Here is a 23,033-nt window from a genome sequence, read left to right on the forward strand (position 1 = left end):
TAAAAATCTTAAATCTTTATAAAACCGTAAATCTTCATAAAATCTTAGGTCTTAAAAACTTAAATCTTTATAAAGTCTAAAATCTCTAAAGATCTTATAATCTTCATAAAATAAATCAGCACTTCCCCTTCTTCCCAACTTTTCTCTATTCCAAGTTATGATTTGGTTCTACATGAGTTATTTAACATAATTATTATTCATATATAATTCACATATAAATGAATGTAATCAATTCATATATATCAATAATACATATATATCAATAATTATTTCATATAATCATTATTTCCAAGATATAAAATTCTCAAGGCTGTGGAGCTGAAATTCCAACTCTACAGGATTTGTTTATTCAAATCTGAATTATTATTTTAAGCAGTCAATCTGCATAATTTTTATCAGCCCTGGTTGCACCTGGGACAACCATTAAGTTTTGTGTTTCTTTAAACCAAGGTCTCATTTTTGTGTCAAAGACTTTATTATGAGCATTCTGTGTGTCAAGTGAAAATTTACATGAATAGTTGGATGAAAAATGGGGGGGGTTAGGAGGCTTTTTTGTTTGGTTGGTTTTTTTTGTTTATTTTTAAATCAGAAAGAGAAATCTTCAATAAGTCTCAAAAATATTGACTAAGATACTGGCAAAGCTCAGTTCTACAAAGCCCCACAAGAAGAGGTTCAAGAAGAGGAAAGTTATCAAATAAACCCCTCTATTAAAAAAACCCAACTTTGGAGGAGTTGAACGCTCAAAAAATAAAGTGTCACTAAACCAAATTTGCCTTTCCCTGTACTCACACTTTTTAGCACTTCTGCATTAGTTGTGATTTGTCTCTGTAGGTTCTTTTACTTAAAAAAAATTTGAATGAGGAAAAAAAAAACACCAGATTTTGAAACAGCACCAGAATACACAAAAAAATGCATTTTTTGTAAAGACGTGGAGCTATTTTGGCATTTAGAGTACAAATTTTAGGAGCATTGGTCTCCTAAAAAGGGGGAAAATCATTCAAAGCTGATTGTTCATTCAAAAATCACCCATATTACTAAAAAGGGAAACAATTCATTCAATTTAAGAGGATTAATTCCGTGTAAATCTTTTGATAGCACGTTATGCAAACTTATTTTTATTTTTTTACTATTATTTTCACTATTTATTCAGAAATAAACTTAGATGGTTTGGAAACAAAAGCTCCAAGGAGGACTAGAAGGAAAGGGAGGCTGGAAAAATTCCTACATCATCTGGGAAGAGACATCTACTGTGAAACAGCCTAATTTGATGTATTTGCTGGGGGGTTTAGTGTTTCCCACAGCTCCAGGGGAGGCAAATGAACTGTCCAGCAGGGAAGAAATCCGAATTATAACCATGGCTGCAAAGTTGTTTCAAGTCCTGAACATGAGAGAAGGAGCCCGGGAGGGAACAAGAGCCCCCAGGAGATGGTGGGGGAAGCAAAGCCAACAAAACAGATGAATAAAGTCCATGCCTGGGGAAAGTCTTGGAAAAACACAGCCAGTGGGATGGGGAGATCTGGGAGGAGAGGCTGGAAGTCGGTCCCAGTCTGTGGGACACAGCCAGGGGTGAGGGCTGGTGGTTTGTCACAAAAATGATACCAAAATTATCTTGTGAGCACAGAAAGGCACAATTGACGGCTCCATTCATTAAAAAATTCCCGAAGTGGCCCATTCCCAGTATCTTTATTCTGCAGAGAGGAGCGTTAACCAGCAGGGATAATGTCCAGAGCCACCTCCCAGGCTGGGTTGGGGCTGGATGAGCTCCTCCAGCCAGGCCTGTGCAGGACAGAGCTGGTTAACGAGCCCTGGTTCATTAACAACCCCTTCCTCCCAAGGGCTGCAGAATCCCAGTCCCAAGGCCAGCCTGGCCACCACAAAGCACCAGCCCTGGGGGGAAGTCCCCTCTCTCCATGCCCACTCCAGGTCACACTGTCAGGAGGAGGAGCGGGGTTCTATTCCCACACTTCCCACAGCTCCTGCCCTGGCTGTGTTCCAGCCTGGGAGTCTGGGTTCAGATCCAGAGCCCTGTGCCTCGGGAGCAGGGCAGGGCTGGGGCCACAGCAGAGGGAGGAATTCCCTGGGATGGAGGGAGGGATCCCTCTGCCTTGGCCAGAGTGCAGGATTGCATTCCATTCCTTAAACCTTATTTAGGGCCAGGTAACAGAGCTCAGGGAAGGACAACAAATCAAACCAGAAAAGAGTCAGTGACTGGAGGGATTCCTTAGGGAAAAACACGATTGAAGGAAAGGCTGGCAAAGCAATGACAGGGAAAAGGGACATGGAGACCATGTGAGTGCCAATTGTTAAAGAATCAAACCCCAGGGAGAAAGAGCTCCTGGAATTGGTACTAAAGGATACAGGAATGTTTAGGAGAGAAAAATTAAAAGGGAAAAAAAGGCCTTTACTTTGAGGTAAACAGCAAACAAGTGTCCAGTGTCTCCCCTGGATAACACAGGGCTCCTCCCCTTCCCAATTCCCTGCTCCCTGAAATTCTGCCTGTCCCAGCTTTCCTGCCACATTCCCTCCCTGCTGCACTAACCAGGACACAACTGAGCTACCTCCTGTTCCTGATGCAAATTAAGACCCAGGAAAAGCTGTGAGTGGAGCTGAGGTGGTGTCAGGGCTTACCTTTGAGGGAATTCAGCGAGAACATCTCCATCCCAGTGGGAAGGGTGGGTTCCTGGGACAGCAGGAGGGAGCAAGGAGAAACAGCGAGTTAGGATTAATATTTCCTTCAAAAGGATTCAAGTGCTTCTGCTCTGCCTCTGTGGTGACAACGATTTGGGGAGGTTTTAAAGCCATTATCAGGCCAGAACTAAGTAACTATTGCCATTACTCTCCTTTTCAAAGGAAAAAAAAAAACCAACACAGAAAAAAGAGAAGTCCTTTTGATAACCTTCTGTGCTGAAATTGTGTTAAACTTCCTATTTTAATTTCTCATTAAAAGAGCTTTCAGTCAAATAAGAAAAAACCAACCTTTTCTGGTGCTTTATTTTAGGCCAGAGATCAAATACATTGCAGGACCTCTTGGAACAGAGTAACAGGGATTTTCTGACCCCCTTGTAGCAGAAGGTGAGGACTGAGGAGCCTCATTTATACAGAGTGAACAAAGTTTGGAGCTGGCCTTCCATGGTCCTGGGGGGTCCCTCCCAGCTCAGGATATTCTGTGATTCCAAGGACATTAAATCCCTCTGAATGGCTTCCTATACACAATTAGTACCTGCAGTTATCAGTCAAATCCTTCACTTTTGCTTTCAGTAAAACCAACGACAAATTCCTTCAGCAGCAGCAGCAAAAAGGGCTTGAGATGAACCCACCCCCCCCCTTGCTGGACACGACACCCTGGGCAGGAATTCCCCTCCCCACGGACACAGGGAGTGAACCTGCCGTGGCTGCCAAGGCCACTCGTGGGCTCCTCCCAGGACTACAGGAATAAACCCAGAGTGATGTGAGGCTGTAAAAATGAGGGCTGTGGGGGGTACCAGAGCCAACAGCCCCAGTGTCACCGCTGCTGCAGGGACAGGGACAGCCAGAGCTCCTTGGAGGGAGTGGGCGCTCAGCAGTGCAGCCACATCCCGGCAGGAATGCACGTGGAATTGCAGGGAGTGGAGCCTGTGCCCCTTCCACAGGGATCATCCCAGCCTGGGCTGCACCCCCTCAGAGCCAGCGGTGTTTGACATGAGCTGTGTGAGTCCAGTGTTACTCCAGAGGGGAGTAAATCCAGGAACACCCCAAAATCCCTGCAGAGAGAAACCCAGGAGTGGGACCGGGAATGCTGCAGTAAATCCAGGTCATGGAGGCATCAGCCTTGGCCTCCTCCCCAGTTCTTAAGCGTGACCAAAACAGGGGGAGCTGCTTGCCTGGAGAGACAGAGTGTGTCCCAGGGAACACAGGGAAGTTCCTCTCCATCAGCTTCCCGGGAACGCTCCAGGCACAGAAACTGCCAAGTTCCCTGTGGAGCAGGAATGGGGGAGAGGGAGCAAAGAACATCTCACCCACACTGGCACAGGGGGCTCTTCCAAAAATGGCCTTAAGCTGAAGGAGGGCAGGGATAGGTGGGATACTGGGAAGGAATTCCTGGCTGGGAGGGTGGGCAGGCCCTGGCACAGGGTGCCCAGAGAAGCTGTGGCTGCCCCTGGATCCCTGGAAGTGTCCAAGGCCAGGCTGGAGCAACCTGGGACAGTGGAAGAGGGCCCTGCCCATGGCAGGGGGTGGCACTGGATGATCTTAAAGGTCCTTCCAATCCAAATCAGCCTGGGATTCTATGGATAAATGCAGGAGAAAGCTGATGGAAATGGTCTTTTCTGCTCAAGACCAGGGAAATAAAACACTGAAAGCCATCCAGGGATGAGCTTCCAAGACAAACAATGGAGAGCCCCTTGGACAGGCAAGATTCCAACCCAGCTGTTATTTATAATCCTGCCTGGAGATCCCAGCTGAGGCAGCACCTTCACTGGGAACCAGTAAGAGTCAGACTGGGTGGGAGCTGGGCTGGACAAGGGAGGAGAATAAAAGATGGAGAGATGAAACAATTGAGGTCCATGAACAGAATGCCATGGATGAGGGATACCTTTGGAATGACGTGGAGGAATTGGGGACTACAGGCTTGAGCATCCAGTGGGAACAAGGCCCAGCTGGGCTAGGGGAGGTCGGGATAAGGCCCAGCCCAGCCCCTCTGGGTCACTCAGGGCCAGATCTGCTGGATCTGGACTCCAAGGATCTGGACCTGGGAATCACTTCTAGCCCAGCCAGCAGCCTGGGCCAAATCCCAGGGTTTGGTGCTGCAGATCCTGATCCCAAATAAAAAGAAGTGACCAACTGTGGCAGCTGGATCTGCATCCATGGAGACAAGGGGACACAGGAGCAGCAGGGAAAGGGGACACTGGAAGACTCCAAATGTGTTTTGTCCCAGGGCACTGGAGTGGGAAGAAGTGGAACATGATGGCACAGAACAGGCTGGAATGAGAATCCATGGGACCGTGGAGCCTCACACTGGGATAGCACCGGAGTTCCAGGTGGGAAAAGGGACACCAGAAGTTTGTTAGGAAGAGACTCAGTGCTCCTGCTGCAAAGGCAGAGAGTGAAACCAGGGAACGTGGCACGGGAAACTGCTGGATGAAATCCAAAAGGATGGGAATTGGGTCTTTGCTGGGTTTCCTTGACCCGCTGGGAAACAGCTCCATGAGGAAAAACCACCTCCCTGAGAGCAATGCAGTGAGTGGCACAGGAATTCTGATTCCTGCCTGCTGGGATATTCCAGCAGCGCTGGAAGAGGCAGAGCCCCGAGTGCTTTGTGGTGAGAACAAAGGAGAAATCCCGCTGTGTCCCAATCCAGCCCCGAGGACTCCGTGCCCGGGGGTCAGGAGGAGCCAACAGGCCCCTTCAGGATTGATCCCTCTGGACTTTGGGCTACTTGGGCCAAAGGAGCAGCGGGGCTGTGCGGGAAAGCCTCCCTTCCCAACCCTAATCCTGCAGGATCCCCGCTGCTGGCCGGGGGATAACGAGGAGCTGGAGCTGGGACGGGACGCTGGATGCGCCGGGGACCAAAGGGCCGCCCCGGAGCGACAATTCCAGCGACCGCGGGGGGAAACGGAGCCGGGAGCGACAGCGGGACGAGCCAAGGCGGGGACGGGACCGGGAAAGGGCTCGGGGGAGCAGCGGGAGCGAGGCATCCCGGGGAGGGATGGGAACTGCCGGGAAAGCCGCGCTCCCAGGGCCGCTCTCCGGGCCCTCCCCGCCGGCCCCGCGCCCGGGGGGATCCCCGAGCATCCCCCGCCCCCGAGCCTCCCGGGCCCCCGAGCATCCCCGGCATCATCAGGAGCATCCCCGCCCTCGAGCATCCCGGGCGCCCCAGGGCCCTCCCCGTCCCCCGGACACCCTCAGTCCCCGGGCGCCCCGGGGCCCTGGAGCATCCCCGCCCGCGCCGCCCCGCCCGCACAGGCCGCGGCCCCGCACGGCCCTGCCCGCCTCGCCCCGCTCCGCCCGGCGCCATCCCCCACCGCTGCCGCCGCTCCCGCTCCTCCCGCCGCCCCGCGGCCCCCGCGCTGCCCCCGGGGTCCTGGCCCGGCCCGCGGGCCCTGCACCGACCTCCGCACCGCGACTGCCGCCGCCGGCCGCCCTCGGACTACAGCTCCCAGCAACCCCCGCGCCCGCCCCGCCCGGCCTTCCGCCCCGCCCCGGAACCCGCGCCACCCGCGCGCCCCCAACACCCCCCGGCAACGCGGGAAGCCGCGCGTGCGCGCTGGGCGGGGCGTGCCGCCATGGCAACGGCGCGGCCAATGGGAGGCGTGGGATGTTTCCATGGCAACGGCGCGGCCAATGGGAGGCGTGGATGTTCCCATGACAACGGTACGGCCAATGGGAGGCGTGGGATGTTCCCATGGCAACGGCGCGGCCAATGGGAGTCGTGGGTGTTCCCATGGCAACGGCGCGGCCAATGGGCGGAGTGATGTGTTCCCATGGCAACGGCGCGGCCAATGGGCGGTGCGGCCCGAGGGGACGCTACGGGCCCGATCCCGCCTCTGATCCCGATCCCGCTCCCGATCCCGGTGCCGCCCCCGATCCCGGTGCCTAGCTGCAGAAGAGCTGCCGGCGCAGATGCTGCAGCCCCGGGGGCTCCGGCCGGGGAGCTGCCCAGAGCAGCTGCGGCTGCCCCATCCCTGGAAGCGTCCAAGGCCAGGCTGGAGCAACCCGGGCTAGTGGAAGGTGTCCCTGCCCGTGGCAGGGGGTGGACCCCAAGGGAGCTCTTCCTGGCCGATATTAAGGGGAAATGGCTTTATTCCCCATTCCATGAACTAGATGTGGTTATGAAAAGATAAAGAAGCTGTGGAGACTTGGTGCACATCCCTGTGGGTAATTATGTCAGCACCCAACTAACTCCCTAATTGCATCTCAAGTTCACACAAACCCTGAGATTCCGCTCACAGCTCACCGGTTCGTGTTCTCAGCTCTCTCTCGGGGAGCCAGATTTTCTAAACCAACCGTGCAAACTACCCCACACTCTCGAAAGGCACCTCAGGTGAGTGTTAGAGGGGACCATAAATTGGGGAGAAACTAAGGTGAGGTGTGGGTGCCCTGAAGATCCTGTGGTTCTTAAGGCATACAAAATGTGTCTCAGGTCCCACAAGGGAAATCCCCTGACATGGAACCCACCAGGGGAAACCATCTGTGTTCGGGGCCCAGAGCACCCCGGGAGCTCTCTCCAGGCGGTACCGGGGCACCCACGGTGTAATTCGCAAGCCCAGAGCGCTCCCTTGGCAGCACACGAAGGGCACTCACAGCGTTGTTTGCTGTTTCAGGGAGCATCCCGGGGCCGGTCCCCGGGCGGTCCCTGTCCTGTGTGTGTGTCCCCAGACAAGCACTGTCCCTGTGTGTCCCCGGGCGGGCACTGTCCGTGTGTCTGTCCCCGCTCGCCCCGTCCGCCCTGAGGGGACCTGAGGGGGCACCCGCGGGGCCGCCCGGGCGCGCGCGCAGGGGCGGCGGGGATGGGCGGGGCCTGGGGGCGGGGCGGGGCGCACGGGAGCGGCGCGTGCCCGAGCGCGTTCCCGGTCGCGTTCCCGATCGCATTCCCAGTCGCATTCCCGGTCGCATTCCCGATCACGTTCGCCGGCGCATTCCTGGTCGCGTTCTCAATCGCGTTCCCAGTCGTGTTCCTGAGCACAATCCCAGGCGCGTTCCCAGTGCCGTTCCCCAATCCCATTCCCGATCCCATTGCCGAGCATGTTCCTGATCACATTCTCGATCGTATTTTCCATCCCGTTCCCCCATCCCATTGCCGTTCCCCCCACCCCATTCCCGCTCCCCATCCCTCATTGCCGATCCCCCGCTCCCGTTCCGTGCGCGCCCCCGCGGGTGGGCGGGGCGGTGCGCGGCGCATGCGCGGCGCGGGGCGCGCGGGGACAATGGCGGCGGCGGCGCTGGCGGCGGGCGGAGGCCCCGGGAGTGGCCCCGCGGCGGCCCCGGCGGGCGGGCCCGGCCCCGCGCTCGCAGCCGCCCGCCGCAAGGACGGCGGGCCCGCCGGCAAGTTCTGGGAGAGCCCCGACACCGTGTCCCAGCTCGACTCGGTCCGCGTGTGGCTGGGCAAGCACTACAAGAAGGTGCGGCCCGGCGGGGGCGGCGGGGACCAGGCGGGCCGGGACGGGACGGGACGGGACGGGGGGCTCAGGGCCGCGGTGCCGTGTGGGAGGCAGCCCCGGGGCATTCCCCTCGCCCCCGGGGCCGTGTTTGTGTCCCCCGGTACCCCCGGGCCACCCCGGTGCCCGGGGCCGTGACTTTGCTGCGCGGGCAGGTCCCGGCCCCGCTCGGTTTCGCTGCGGCCGCGCCCGGGAGGTGTCGGGGAGCTGGAAAAAGGGAAGGGAAAGCCAACCGAGAGGCCGCTCTCGCCGCTCGCAGCCGCCCCGGAGCCCCGCGTGTGGCGCCGGGCTCCTGTGCGGGAGCGGCACCGCTCGCTCCGCCGCCCTCGGGCTCCTCCTCCTCCCTCGAGCACTCTGAGCGCTGTTCCTTCGCTTTCTTCAAGTGTTTGTTGTGCGTTTTTTTCCCCCGTGTGATGATTTTGTAACTCCATTTCAACCCCCGAGCCTTGGAAACCCACCCGACGTAACTTCCCGGCGTGTTTGCACCGCGATGTGACGATCCCCGAGGAGCCTTGGCTGGATCTGAGGGGATGCTGGGCGGCCCAAAGGTGCCTTAATCTCGGGATTTCCCCGGTTTCGGGGCCGCTCCTCGGCGGGTCCGGTGTGAGCGGCCCCCGGCTGAGCTTTCCCGTGGCTGTGGGCTGGGTTCTTTGTGTGCCCTGAGCTGGAATCCGAGCCGGGAATGTGAGCTGGGCTGGAAGCAGCGCAGGCTCAGGTGTGTTTTTCCGGTCCTTCCAGCTCCTTGCAGCAGCCACAGACGGCCGGAGCTGCAGCCTGAACCCGCAGCTCGAGCTCTTTGTGTGGAGAAGGAACCGGAACGGGAGATTTCGGGAGTTTGGCTCTGGTTTGGAGCTGCTTTGCCGCTGTTCCAGACTGTGCAGGAGCAGCGTTGTTGTGTGTGATTCCCATGACCGAACACCCCCCGGAGCACCGCAGACCTCGGGAACAGCCTCAGCCCTGCTCTGAGGGGGCCCAGCACCTCCCGAGCCCTGGGCTGTGCTGGCTGCGGCCCCAAAGCACCCCCGGGCTGTTCCTGCGTCCTGGCGGGCAGGTCGGGTGTGGGGCGGGAGTGGAGCTTCCCTTGGGTGTGCCAGGGAAAGCTCCTCCGTGAGAAGCGGTTATAAAGCTTAGATCCTCCTTTCTGTCGACCCTGGAAGGTGGTCAGAGTTGGACTGAGGAGAAATCTTTACAAGGCAAGGGATTTCAGGGTTTTGGTGTGAAAATCCTTTTTAAAAATGGAACATAATTTTAGTTGTGGGAAACAAGGCAGCTCGTGCTGCCAGATTTAGCCTTAGTGCTCCGGAGGGAAGCGTTGATTCCTCTCTGGGTCATCTTGTGTCCGTTTTCATCCTGCTGTGGGTGTGTGGCTTTTCCAGGGAGGGACACGATGATTATAAGTGACTTTTGTCCAGTTTATACTCCTAAAAATGGGTGTTTGGGCACCTCTGTGCTGAAACCATCGGTGGGAGTTGGTGTGTCCAGCTCTGGGAGCTCCAGGGGCACTGGGGACCAGTTGGAGAGAATTCCAAGAGCAGCACCAAGCTTGGTCAAGGATTCAGAAGGACAATGGGCAAGGAGAGAGCTGGAGAATTGCAATTACACATCTTCTTGTTCTTGTCTCTGCATTAAATGAGTCGTTAATATTGGAGAGATCTTCGTGTCTCTGGAAAGTAACCAACATTGGAGGGTTCTTTGTGTCTCTAGAGTATAATTAAGAAAGGTTTTAGCAGTAGTGTGGAAGACCACAGTTAACTAGGAATTCTTAGTTCTGAAGTAAACTGGGCAATTACTGTTTATGATATTGCTGCTCATTTATCTCTGATATTGTGTGTTGTTTCGATAGTTCTGTTCTCGTTAGACCACAGATCTCTCCTGTTAAAATGGGTTGTCACCAAGCAGAGTTACTCCTTGCATTTCCAACATCTTTGTAAGTGGTTTGGGAGGTGGTGAGGGGTCAGACCCTGCCCTGGGCCTCCAGCCATGCTCCCGGGGCCGTGCTCGTGTCCGGGGCCGTGCACCGACCCCTGGAGCTCTGGCTGCTCAGTGCCTCGGGAATCCCTGCCCCTCTGGCACAGGGGGCTGCACAAGGGGGTTTTGGGAGGCAGGGGGGAGGGTGTTTGGGTTTTTAAGGAGAGAGTGGGACATTGTGTTTGGGCTCAGTTAGAGGGAATGAGGGTGCGGGCACCATATGGATCCAGGTGCCATCACTCGGAGCTCTGGATGGCGTGGGAGGATCTGGCACCCCCTGGCACTGGCACAGGGGGTTCTCCCCATGTTCATGGAGCTCCTGCTGCTGTGAGGGATTGGGCTGATGCCCCTGGAGTGTGTCTGGTGGGATCCCCTCCCTCCCATCTATTCATAACCCTCAGCGAGGGGGACGAGCTGGTTCCTGGCAGCTGTTGGGAAGTGGCAGCTGTTCCATCTGGGGTGTCTGGTTGGAGCCCACCTGCCTGTTCCCCCTGCCAGGGGCTGAACTGAGGGGATTTGTAGTTCTCTGGGCCTGGCTCTGCTGTCCTTGGCAAGTGTTTCCTCGGTGCCTGGCTCTGGTTTGATCCCAGGGAGGGTTTTGTGTCTCTGCAGCTCCTTTTTGTCCCACCTTTGAAAAGGGAGCAAGGGTTGTAAACCCAAATCAAAGCATTTTCACATGTGTTTTCCTTTCTCTGGTGTTTGGTGCTCTGAGCTGAACTGTTCTTTGTTTGGGGGAAGGAAGGGATTTGGTGCATCGGGGCCGAGCCCAGAGCGCTGAGTGGTTATTTGAGGTCAGTGACCACATCAGAGCTGGCTGAGGGATCTGTCCCTGCCTCGGTGACAAAGCCAGGGCAGCTGCATGGCAGGTCTGGCTGGAGAAGGGATTTCCTCTGCTTAAGGGTATGGGGGGATTTGGGGCTTTCTAATTGTCGTGGAAGTGTTGGAAAACCCTTTGCTGTGTCAGTGGGGCTTTGGCATCTCACAAAAATGGAACGGGGCATCATTCTGTCCTCTGCAATTCACTGCTTAGAAACCTTGAGTTGCTGCAGAATCATTTTCTGCTTCTGTGGAGGTGACTGGAAAACCTGGAGATGTGTTGGGAGTTGGGTCCTCTGTGACCCCTTGAACCCTCTGGGCAAAGATCAGGGACCATCTGCCTCGTGTTGCTCCTGAAGATCCATTTGTGCTGCTCACTTGTGGGCAGAAACGGTGGAGAGGAGTCCTGTGCTTCCTGCTGGGGGGCTTTTCTCCTTGTTGTGTAGGGGAAACCTCAGGCAAAGAATTGGGCTTCCCATAAAAAGGGTGTGCAGGATGGTGGCAAAGGAGGATGAGGAGTTCCTGCTGGTGTCTTCCTTTAGCTTCCAGCCCTTGGTGCCTCCTGCAGGAGGGAAAAATGGGATCCCTGAGTAAAGGAATGAATGCCTGAAAAGAATTCACATATGTTAAAACAGGCTTTGCAAGATGTTTTCTCATGGAATTTTCCTTTTTTTTTTCCTGAAGGAAAATATTTGAAAAAAGTGGAGTAAGTCCATACCAGGATGTCAAACCTTCTGGGTTTGGTTTATTGAAAGAGGTTCAGAGAATCCCAGAATGGTTTGGGTTTGAAGGGACCTTAAGGATCATCCAGTGTAACACCTTCCTCTGTCCCGGGTTGCTCCAGCCTGGCCTGGGACACTTCCAGGGATCCAGGGGCAGCCACAGCTTCTCTGGGCACCCTCTGCCAGGGCCTGCCCACCCTCCCAGCCAGCAGTTCCTCCCCACTATCCCATCTTTCCACGCTCTCTGGCAGTGGGAAGCCATTCCCTGTGTCCTGTCCCTCCAGCCCCTCGTCCAAAGTCCTGTTCATGGCCAGGGCTTGGACTCGGTGATCCCTGTGGATCCCTCCCAACCCAGGATGTTTTGTGTTTCTGACATAATTAAAATGTTAATTCCTGGTGGAGGGAGCAGGGCTAAGGGAAAGGCATTTGGAATTTTAGTGCTCTCTATGGGCTCATGTTTCTGGATGGGGTTTTATACACAGTGTAGGACACCTGGGGAGTCTCACAGATGTTTGTGTCCTCTGAATAGCAAAGGTTTAACTTCTCAGATGTGTCTGTCAGCTCCTTAGAAAGCACTGAAGGAACTCTCATCCCAAGGTGGTCAAATCCTGTAAAAGGACAGTGGAAAAGTCAATGTCTTTGAGGTATCTTTGGCTTAGGAGCTGGTGCTCTGGAAAACCTCGGTTTGACTGGTATTTAAACCCCTGCTCCAAAGTTCTGAGGCTTCTGGCTCTTACAGCTGGTTTGAAAAGGGCTCCAGAAAACCTGATTTGAGGGAAGAGCAAAGGCTCAGAGTTACCCAGGTGAGAGTTTGGGGTGGCTCATATTGCTCCATGTTCTAGGGGGTGTTTGTTCTTCCCTTGGATGTCTCCTGGCACGTGGAGGAGGTGACATCCAGTGAGTGGATACTGCAAACCAGGAGCAACAAAAACCCAGCAGCTGGGTGGGGTTGGCTCATATTTCATGCTGTGATTTCCCCTTTTGCATTTACATTTTATTTACATTTACATTTTATTGGAAGTAGAACCTTGGGAACTGCTCAGATTGTCCTGAAACGTTGCCAGTGGAGGTGTCTGGCCCAGCTTTTCTCCTCTGGTACCACTGGGTGCTCTGAGGATTCCTTAGTGCTTGGTCACAGAAGGAGCTGGGGAAGTTACTGCACAGCTCTGGGTGTGGGGGCAGAGCGAGGCTGTTCCTTTCTTAGGAGCTACAAATGAGCTTGGGGTTAATCTGGGGCTGTGTCAGGAGGAGCTGGGGATGATCCACAGGTAGGTGCTGGATTTTAAGCCTAAAGCTTGGAAAATGCCTGTGCCTGGTGCTGCTTCTGTGCAAACCCCGTCCTTCACCCCCTCCCCAGCCTTACAGGGATCCCAAAATCTTCAAACTCTGCTCTATGACTGCTGAAATAACCTGGGGTGGTGCTAACCAGGCTTCATTTCCCTCCCCCCCAAGTAACCACGTGGTTTTTGTCTTTCAGTACGTTCAGGCAGATGCTCCCACCAACAAAACACTGGCTGGGCTGGTGGTGCAGCTGCTGCAGTTCCAGGAAGATGCCTTTGGAAAACACGTCACCAATCCTGCCTTCACAAAGCTTCCTGTGAGTACTGGGGTTGTCACCTTGCTGTTTTCCCTCTGTGCTGATCCAGGCCTTGGGGAGAGCTGAGGCTTCAGCTGGTGTCCCCCCCTGCAGGGGCTGGAACAGCACACTCCTCAAAAGCAGATTTTCAGTGTAATAATTTGAAATGATTCCTTAGTGCTGTGGGAAGGGTTTTAATTCCCACTAAAATTCGACGCGGTTCGTCAGTTTTAAGTCAAATCTGGACCGGTGCACCCTCAGCCGAGGGAGTAAAATGCTCCTTCCAAAGCAAACAAGCTCCCCCTGGGCATTTCTGTTGATTAAACTCCAAGCTTGTCATGGTGCCAAGGCTGAAAGACGACTTTCCCATGGCCTGGAGTATCATGTCATTAATTACCTCGGATAGTTTTCCAGTCCCTGGGGGGTGTTGGTACCTGGAAACAAAATCAACACGTTGCGAGGGCTGCTCGTTTAAAATTCCAGCTGGAGCCCTGCCCAGCACCACGGGGGACCTTGTCCTGGGCAGTGTGAGGTGCAGAGGGGCTGGAGGGAAGGGGGATCTCAGGGAAGGGCCCAGCTGGTTGATTTACAGAGGCTGGGGGGCTGAGACAACTGGCTATAAATGCCCCCACCGTCGCCTGTCCCCCTGCCCAGAGCCTCAGATGCACAGGTCCCCTGTGCATCTGAGGCTCTGGGCAGGGGGACAGGCGACGGTGGGGGCATTTATAGCCATTTATCCGCTGAAGTTGTCCTGAAAACTGCTGGAAGTGCTCCTGTGTCTGTTGTTGTTCCACGGTGGTTTCTCCCCCAGGTTCTGTGTCGCTCCCTCAGAGAGGGGTGTGGGACTTGGGGGTGTTTTTCAAACTCCCCCGGGGTGAACCTCGAAACAATTCTTGGATTAATTTTGGAAGGAATTGCTGGTTGGGAGGGTGGGCTGCCCCTGGATCCCTGGAAGTGTCCAAGGACAGGTTGGAGCACCCTGGGCTGGTGGAAGGTGTCCCTGCCCGTGGCTGGGGGTGGCACTGGATGATCTTTAAGGTCCCTTCCACCCAACTCATCCTGGCATTCTCTGAGGCTCTTGGTGCTTTGGAGAGCACCCAGAAGCACCACAAGGTGCCACTGAGATCTATCTCACCATCCCTCCTGTAATACCTGACACCTCAGTGATGATAAAAGGCTTCAGGGGCAGAGGGGAGCTCTGTGATGCTTTATTTTTGGTGTGGCAGCATAAGCCATAGAACTGTCATTCAGCACGTGGATACACCACCTGAGTGCTCAGCAGTCCTAAATCAATTTGTCTTATCTTGAAAACGGGCAATAAAGATTGCAGTGGCATCGTAAAGATGCTGTTCCTGTGTTTGTTCTGGCTGTTTCAAAGGTTTCATCTGGTCGAATTTGCTCAGCCCAAGTTTAGAGCAGTTGGATCTCTCAGTTCCTTCCCACTGGGACAACTCCTCAGTGCACCTTCCTGTGTGTTCTTTCCTGGGAAATGCACTGTGCACCCCCAGCTGAGGCTGGCAGGGCCTTTTTTAAACCTCCAGGTAATTTGCTGTGAAATGGGTGTTCAAAGAGCTTGGATTTTTACAGCTCTACAAGGAATATTTTTCAAGCTACTCCTATAAGGAAGGACATGGAGCTTTCAGGTGCATCAAGTTCTGCTTGCAAATACCAAGAGTTCTGCTTCAGCCAAATGCATTTAATCTTCATGAGACACTCTTAAAGGAGAGCCTAAAACTCCAAAAGGGATTAATCTGAAAATTAACTATTCATTTGCTAAGTTAGATATCTAAAACAACCAACAAGTGTGTATTTGTTTAAAATAATTGCCTAAAAGTCACTGTCTCTGTGTTTTCCTTTGTGTTTTTTTTGGGTTCCAGGCAAAGTGCTTCATGGATTTCAAAGCTGGAGGTACATTATGTCACATTCTTGGTGCTGCTTACAAATATAAGAATGAACAGGGCTGGTAAGTTTCTTCTTTGTGATTTACACACCTTTTGCATGAAACCAAGCACACAAACTGCTCATGCCAAGCACCCGACGTTTAATCCCTCCTGGAGACTCGGGGAGGCAGGGACTGGAGATGGGAAGAGGGAATGTTTTGCTGTGTTGCTGATGGTGGCTTTTTTCAGACACACCCCCACGCTTCTAAATTTATAGACACTTGGCCAAGTTTAAGGTCTCGGGCCTGGAGCTGGCTCAAGTCTGAGGCTCTTTTTTTGGCATTTCCTCGCTGTGTGACTGAGAACGTGGACCAGATCCGATGTCTCACATCTGTGAGGTGTAAATCTTTGCTGTGTTGATTGGAGGGGTTAGTTATAATTGGGGAAACGTGAAGCATTGCACAGATTCTAATAAATGCTCAGTTTTCCATCACTTCTCCATCTCCGGGAGTGGGGAATGGAAGCACTTAGAGACTGTGCCCCTGCAGCTCTCGGCACTGGTATCAAATATCCATCCCAGGAGTGTTTTGTCCTGTGTGTTTCTAAGTTAATATCCTCTTTCCAATAGAGCAGTAGCACAGGATCATAAAATCATGGAATGGTTTGGGTTGGAAGGGACCTCAAAGCCCATCCTGTCCCACCCTCTGCCACTGGCAGGGACACCTTCCATAGACCAGGTGGCTCCAAACCCCATCCAATCTGGCCTCAAAATTACTGTATTTGAGAACAATGGAGGGGAGAATGAGGGTGAGAAGTCAATAAATGTAAATAAATAAATTAAACAGAGATTGTTTTTGTATGTGAATCTGATGTTTCTGATCTGTAACAGCATTCCTGGAATCGAGTCTGTGTTGCTGTTACAAGAGCCAGTTAAAAGGCAAAATAAAGTTGTTTTAGGATGGCTGGTTGGTTTTAGGGGTTATTTATACTCATACCAGCTCTGTCTGAGGTGGATGCATCAGGAATAAGCTCTTTTCAGGGATTTTCCTTCTCCAGTTTTGCCATCCCTGGCACACGGCCCCTGTTTGCCTGTGGTGTGTCAGGAGTGTCTTGCTGCCTTCTTTGCCTCTAAACAAAGGAATTAAATGGTTCCCACTTCATGAATATTGAAACATTCCATTTTTCATGTACAAATCTAGTCTTCAGCCACAGAGATTTGCCAGCAAAGCTCAGCCACGTGGTTCCCTCCTCTCTCTTCCCTCCCTTGCTGCCCCCTCACCACTAGCGTGGGTAGTGCCTTGTGTCTGTGCATGTGGGACGTAGAGGGCAGTAATCCTGGAACTTAACTCTGAGGATCAGACCTAGAGCTTGGAATGTGTCCTTCACTGACTCAACCAAATAATACGTGGTGTCTGTGCCTGACATATGATTTTGATTTGATTTTTGAACGGTCTGCATTGTCGCTCTTGCTTAACCTGTTTGTGAATGATCTGTCTTATAGGAGAAGTACCTTTCCTCGCCATAATAGGTATGTCTGCCAGCTGACATACCTTGTCCCTCACTGCAACCCCAGCTGTTTGCTAGGACCTGGCAGAGGGAATCACTTAAACTGAGGACAGGAGGAATTGGTGCTTTTTGATCCCAGTGGGCAGCTAAAAAAGTGCTGTTAATTAACACATCAACTCGCTTCTCTTAAAGTGGGGGCTTGACAAGCAGGAATTTGGGGGCATGTAGAGCGTTCCAGGAGTGCACAGTGCAGGTTTGGAGCAACAGATGTAAAAATTTTTGGTCAGACTTCCGTGCCCTGAGTGGTTTTGTCTCACAGGTACCAAGAGTTCATTGGGTGTTTGGGTCAGTTTGTGTTTATTTGTTTATTTCCCTTCATTTCCATGAAACCATTCCGTGTGTTTTGGATACAAACCGTGGCTGAATAACAGAGAAGTGGCTGGATCTTGGCTCTAAAATCCTTTATTAAGCTGTGCTGTGCAGTGACCTGGCAGCCCTGACGTCTGGTCCTTCTCCTGCGAGTCACTGTGAGCTGCTGCACGTGCACAGCGCTGCTTAAACCGCTCAAATTCCTCTGAAAAGGGCTGGTTCTGATAAATCTGCCAGGATGTTTTGCTCAACCTGCCATGCCCTTGGTGTGAGGGGAAGAGCCCCTGACTTAGGAGAGCACCCTCCCTCCCTGCTGGTGGCTGTTCCCTCAGAGCCCCCTGCGTGGGCAGCTCCCTCCTGGAAGCCCCGAGAGCCTCCAGTGCAGAAGGACGTGGTGCTCTCAGCTGAAGGGCCTTTGTTTAATGCACTGGGGTCTCCTGGCTGTGCTGCCCTGCTGCTAACGGGCTTTGGGGCTGAAAATGTCGCTTTCCTTTACCTGCACTGAATGTTTGTCAACCCTAAAGGTGGATTTGTTGCTGCAAACGGGGGTGTGTTGGTAACAACTGTCAGTGGATGTGGGATAAATGTGTGCTCTAGGCTGGGGTGGGCACTTGGAGCCTGGCAGGCCCCGCATTGGGAGGGTGTGCACGGCTGTTTCACTGGTTAAATGTGCCCAGGGGGTTTTATTTCACCCTGAGGTCCCTCCTGACACCACGTCAGCACCCAGGTGGTGTTTGCAGGCTCCAGCAACACTTTTTCCAAACCCTGGGCGGTGCAGCAGGTCGTGTTTTACGTCTCAGAGTCACCAGCCTGGTGATCTGAACTGATCCTGGTGCCTTGGGAAAGGCTGCATTGTGGAGGGGCAGCCCCAGATCTGTGCTGAGCCCCCTGGGGAGGGCTGACCTTGGTGAGGGTGCTGGGCTTGTCCCACCTCTCACATTCGTGGGAGTCTCCTCTCAAACCCTTCCTCTGAGTCCATTCACCTGTGAATTCCAAACGTGTGCACGGTCCAGGTGGGTACAGAGGATGGACTGGGGGCTCCTCTGGTGCTTCCCAGTAGGAAGTCTCAGATTTTGTGTTATCCCCGCATTTCCCATGGATAAACCTCCACTGTTACTGCAACAATTTTGACTGTTTGTCTGTGAAATAACAAAGTTTGACGTCCCAGAGTCCAGTAAAAGCGATGATAAAATGCTCATGTGGATTATTAGCTCCCTGTGCTCTGGGGGGGGGGATTTGTTCTCACATCAGGCAGAGGAATTACTGCTTTTCCTGCATTCCCAGGACAGGTGGATGGGTGCAGCCAGAAGTAAGAAACGTGAGAGCTCATCCATGACTTTTCTCATGTAGTTGTTGGCACCCCTCATGGTCCCGTGTGTTCAGTGATCCCTTGTGACTCTGGTGGAATGCATGGCCCTGCTCCAGGGCTTTGGTGGACAATGTCAACCTGCCTGGTTGTTTTTTTTTTTTCCCCTGGACATTTCACAAATCAGCTGCATTTTGTTGATTTGGTTCCTCGTGGTTTTTCTTGCTCGTGAGGGGCTGCCAAGTGAAGCAGAAATAGGTGTGGTTGTGCTTTAAGTGTCCTTAACGTCGCTCCACGATGCACTGTTTGTGTGGAACGGGAAGGATTCTTGGCTGCTGAGGGGTGGGGAGTGGAATTGAACATTTTGGAATGCTTTCCCTTCACAGGAGGAGGTTTGACCTGCAGAATCCTTCCCGGATGGACCGGAACGTGGAGATGTTCATGAACATCGAGAAAACACTCGTGCAGGCAAGGAACCCCAAACCCAAATCCCAACAGGATCAGGGCAGGCATTCCCTGGGGCCTTATGGACCTCAGGACCCAGGGAGGAGTTTCATCCTGGACTTCTGTAGGAATATTGGACTCTTCCCTCCTTCTCCCACCTGTTTGAGTCACAATTTCACGTTATCAGTTGAAAAATTCGGATATGCAGAGGGTGAGGAAAACCTGTTGTAAGGTGGGAGAAAACATCCTGGGTGTCCCCATGTTCCTGTGGAAGTGGCACCCTTGGGGCTGAGGAGCTGGTTCTGTACACACCCATTCCATGGTTGAGTCCTGAGACTTTTAGTTGGATCTGAATTTCACTCTTCTCAGATTAGGAAACGTTTTAGAGTCTCACTTTATCAAATGAGTTATTTTCTATATCCATTAAGCAGCTCTGGGGAGTCTAATTGGAAGTTAAATTTTTTTTAACTGCTGCATGTGAATAATATATTACTTTTATTCAAACTCTAAAACCAAGCTCAGGGTACAACAGAGTCAAAACATGACTTTGAGGAGCTCCTCAGGAATGGAAATAGGAGGGAGGGACAGCAAGAAGTGACAATACCTTTGCTGTAAAAACCTCTTGCCATTGTTGTGGTGGTTTCAGTGCATAATAGAGCAAAAAGGAAAATTGCAGGGTTGATTAGTGAGCACCTCAGTGCTGTGGCAATGAGTGACTGCGTGTCAGGGCAGCAGGGCAGGTTCCACATGGGATGTTGACACCAGGAGACTTAAATTTCCTTTGAAGTGAGGTCTTGCACAGCCTGTCAGAACTCTTGACATCAAAGCCATAGTTTGTGTTAGGGGGGTTGTGGAACAGGAGGGGGAACAGCCCCACTGGGTGAAGGTCTGGCAGAGCTCCCAGCAGAGCCACAGGGACCAGACAGAAACCCTGGAGGTCTCTGGTGGGAAGGCAATATGGGGGTTCCTGGAGCTGTGTCACCACCTGATCTGTGCTCCTTTGGAGTTACAAGCCTTGGGGATTTTAATAAAAATATTATGATTGTTGTCACAGATCACCTCCTAATTCCTCATCTGACTTGCTGTTCTCTCCCCCAGAACAACTGTCTGAGCAGACCAACCATCTACCTCATTCCTGACATTGAGCTGAAGCTGGCAAACAAACTGAAGGACATTGTCAAACGTCACCAGGTGAGTGTGGGACGGCAGATCCTGAGCCAGGGGTTCCAGGTCCAACATCTCTGCCCACCCTGAGCACTGAGTTACACCTGGATGTGTCTGATGGCACGAGCACCAGCACCAGGTCACTAAACAGTGCCAGTAGTTTTTATCCTCCAGTGGAGACTAAAACCTGCCTCTGCTCTGAAAGGGAACCTGGACCTGCTGCTGAACTGAAGGGGGGTTCTGGGTGAGGGGGGGCAGCCACAGCTGATTTATTGTTCAGTTCCTGGGAAGAGAGAGCAGGAGCTGGTCCAGACCTGAGCCTGGAGAAGGAATTCTGTCCTAAAGGAGTTCTGTGGTGAACTCCAGGCTTGCTGTATCCAGGAGTGATTTAAGGGTTTTTTGAAGCAGGCAGCTTTGTGTCTAAAGGGGTGTGAAGAGCTGAAGACAGAAATTGTCCCTGGTTCTGCTTTTTGGGCTTTCTTCCTTTGCTCTCATCTTGTTGCCAACTTTGCCTCTCACCATTGTGACTATTTCCATTTATTGAACCCACTGCTGCTGTGTCTCCTGGACTCCACCCCCAGTGCCTGTAACTCCCTCCTCCCTGCCATCCCCAGTGCTTGTTGCAGCCCATGCAGAGTAATTCCATGCCCCTTGTGCCAGCACAGTGCCCTGGGCTCTCTGGGATTACAGGGAGAGGTGTCAGGGAGAGGTTTGTGCTGCTGGAGATGCTGTCACTCTCCCTGGTTTTGTGGGATGTGGGTAAAAAGCAGGAGCCAGGGAGTTTGGGGTGATGTGTTGAGGGTTTCTCACGTGGTTTCTTCTGTCCTTCCACCTTTCCCACAGGGAACAGTAACTGAAGAGAAGTCCAAGGCCACCCACCATGTTTATCCAAGTCCAACCTCACTGGATGACGGTAAAGGTTGCCTCTGTTGGAAGTACTTAAGGTCCAAAAAAGTGATGTAACAGTTACATCCTTCAGCAAACAGCAGAAAATTGCTCTCACTTTTTTAATCTTGACTCCATTTAGTTGCCTGTTGGATCACTGTTGTTGAGTCCGAGCTCCACAGCCATAACCCCCCTTTTTCCATCCTCCCTGGCCTGTGCTGGCCACTAGATGGAAGTGTGTCCTCTGGAGCTGCTCTGTGCTCTCTTCTGGCAACTCCATGCCCAGCCATGGGTTTGTGTTTATCTTTGACCACTTCAGGTTCAGGGAGTCATAAATAGCAGAGGATGGAAAAGTGAAATAATGTGCTTTTAATTCAAACCTGACCCGGATCTCTTTCCTTGGCAGATGAATGGTTGAGACCTGTGATGAAAAAAGACAAGCAGGTGCTGGTACACTGGGGCTTCTTCCCAGACAGGTAAGGAAGGTGGGGGAAGAAAGCAGATCCTGAGTCTGAATTCAGTTTATTGAAGGAAAAGTCCTGATCTCAGTGTCCAAAGCTTGAAAGTAATCATTGATTTACAACTCAAATGTGCCCATCCAGTGGTTGCTCTGGCAGGTGGGGGTGGAAAATTGATTTACAGCTGAAATGTTCACATCCACGGGTGGCACTGGCGGGTGAGGGTGGAAAGGAGAGGGGTTTTCTGCAAAGCCACAAGGAACTGGTTGCAAATTGATCCAGATTTCAAAGGGTGGAATGAGCCTTTCCTCTCAGCCTTAAGGGAGAACTTGTTGGTTGAGCTCTGACAAAGAGGTTTCACTCCATGGGTTGCCTTCAACCAGGTGCAAGTGGCTGACAAAGCTTCCATTTGAGAGAGCTGGTGTTGTTGGAAGTGTTAAAATACAGTGTATGTGCTGTTGGCAGCTTCAGTGTATTTGCAGTAACTGGCTGTGGAAGGTCAATTAAAAGATGGATAACCCAGCACTGACTTTAGTTCAGATAGTTTCTCCAGGCCACCCAAGTCTGCTGTGCACACTCAGAATTCCCAGGAGCCGTATTTCCCACGGGTGTTTCAGTGGAAGAGAACAAACAGCAGTCACACTGAAGTTTTTCTTTGTACAGATGAAGAACCTTTAGATGTTTTTATATTTATATCAGTGGTCGGTTTGGTGTTGATTCTCTGTGTGTGTATTTATAAATAGCAGTGTAAACACGAGGAATTCTGTGTACACATCGTGCCAGGCACATACATGACTTGCCCCAGTTCCTCACTGGGTGCCTGGTGTTGATTGCAAAGTATTTTGGCTTTTGCTCAGTGTAGTAATGGTAAATAGACTTGGGAGGGAATAGCATGTGGAGAAATGAGGGAATAGCGTGTGGAAAAGTGAAAGTCAATAATAAATGGTTTCCAGAAGGAGAGGGTGCAGACTCCTTCCTTCCAGGAATCCAGCAGCTCTTGCTTTGACTCCTAAGGACAGAACAAAGTGAATTAAGTTAATTCCAGGGTTTGGTCAGGGACTCAGAGCTGCCCTGACACACCTGGGTCTCTCCAGATTTGCACCTTTAAACTGGTTCAGGGGATGGGTTTGAAACTCTGATGGGCACAAGATGCCTTGGCCCCCTCCCTCTGCACTGTGTGCTGTTCCTGAGGCACCAGGGATTGTTCCCTGGGGAACAGTCTGCTGTCCCAGCAGTGGGATGTGCCCATGTCACACTGCTGGGTGCCATCCCTGCTGATCCCTGGGAGGAGCAGCCCGGGCACCTCAGGGCGTTGTCTCTTGCCTCTCTCCTCAGCTATGACACCTGGGTTCATGCCAATGAAATAGAGGCTGAAATTGAGGACCCTCCAATTCCTGAGAAGCCATGGAAGGTGAGTGTCCCTCAAGCAGCTCCCAGAATTCCTGCTTTTATTCTGTTCTTGGCCTTACACAGTGCTGTGGGTGTGCTGCTCATCCCCACAGAGTTAGAGCAGCTCAGACCTGAAAATAACTTGGGGTCTGTTCAAACACCACTTACTCCATGTCATAGCTGGTAACTGACTGGAAAACATGCTATTTGAGTATAAATCTGCTATGAATAATAAGAAAGAGTTGTGTAAAATATTAGTAAATCAATAACAAATTGTATAAATTACTCTGAAGCTCAACATTTTTTTTTCAACCAAGTTTTTTCAAGGAGTTTATTAGTTTTTAAGCTAAATTTTATTTGAAAATGGATATTTTAAATCAAGATATGGCCAGTTCTTACTGTTTTTGATGTTTGTGGC

At 52.3% G+C, this 23,033-nt stretch overlaps 1 protein-coding gene across 1 annotated transcript in view; it reads left to right on the forward strand.

The window, feature by feature from the left end:
* The first annotated feature begins 7,941 nt into the window (after positions 1 to 7,941).
* SMARCC1 (SWI/SNF related, matrix associated, actin dependent regulator of chromatin subfamily c member 1) overlaps positions 7,942 to 23,033 on the forward strand; it is a 59,105-nt gene continuing 44,013 nt past the window's right edge. Inside the window, exons 1-8 of the mRNA XM_050308012.1 lie at positions 7,942 to 8,096; positions 13,116 to 13,235; positions 15,092 to 15,177; positions 18,662 to 18,743; positions 19,818 to 19,910; positions 20,727 to 20,796; positions 21,175 to 21,244; positions 22,562 to 22,637. Coding sequence (XP_050163969.1) covers positions 15,104 to 15,177; positions 18,662 to 18,743; positions 19,818 to 19,910; positions 20,727 to 20,796; positions 21,175 to 21,244; positions 22,562 to 22,637 — 465 coding nt within the window. The 5' untranslated portion in view covers positions 7,942 to 8,096; positions 13,116 to 13,235; positions 15,092 to 15,103. The remainder of the gene's footprint in view (positions 8,097 to 13,115; positions 13,236 to 15,091; positions 15,178 to 18,661; positions 18,744 to 19,817; positions 19,911 to 20,726; positions 20,797 to 21,174; positions 21,245 to 22,561; positions 22,638 to 23,033) is intronic.

This window comes from Myiozetetes cayanensis, unplaced genomic scaffold (assembly GCF_022539395.1).
Source record: "Myiozetetes cayanensis isolate MyiCay16 unplaced genomic scaffold, myiCay2020 scf1, whole genome shotgun sequence".
NCBI classification, from domain to species: domain Eukaryota; kingdom Metazoa; phylum Chordata; class Aves; order Passeriformes; family Tyrannidae; genus Myiozetetes; species Myiozetetes cayanensis.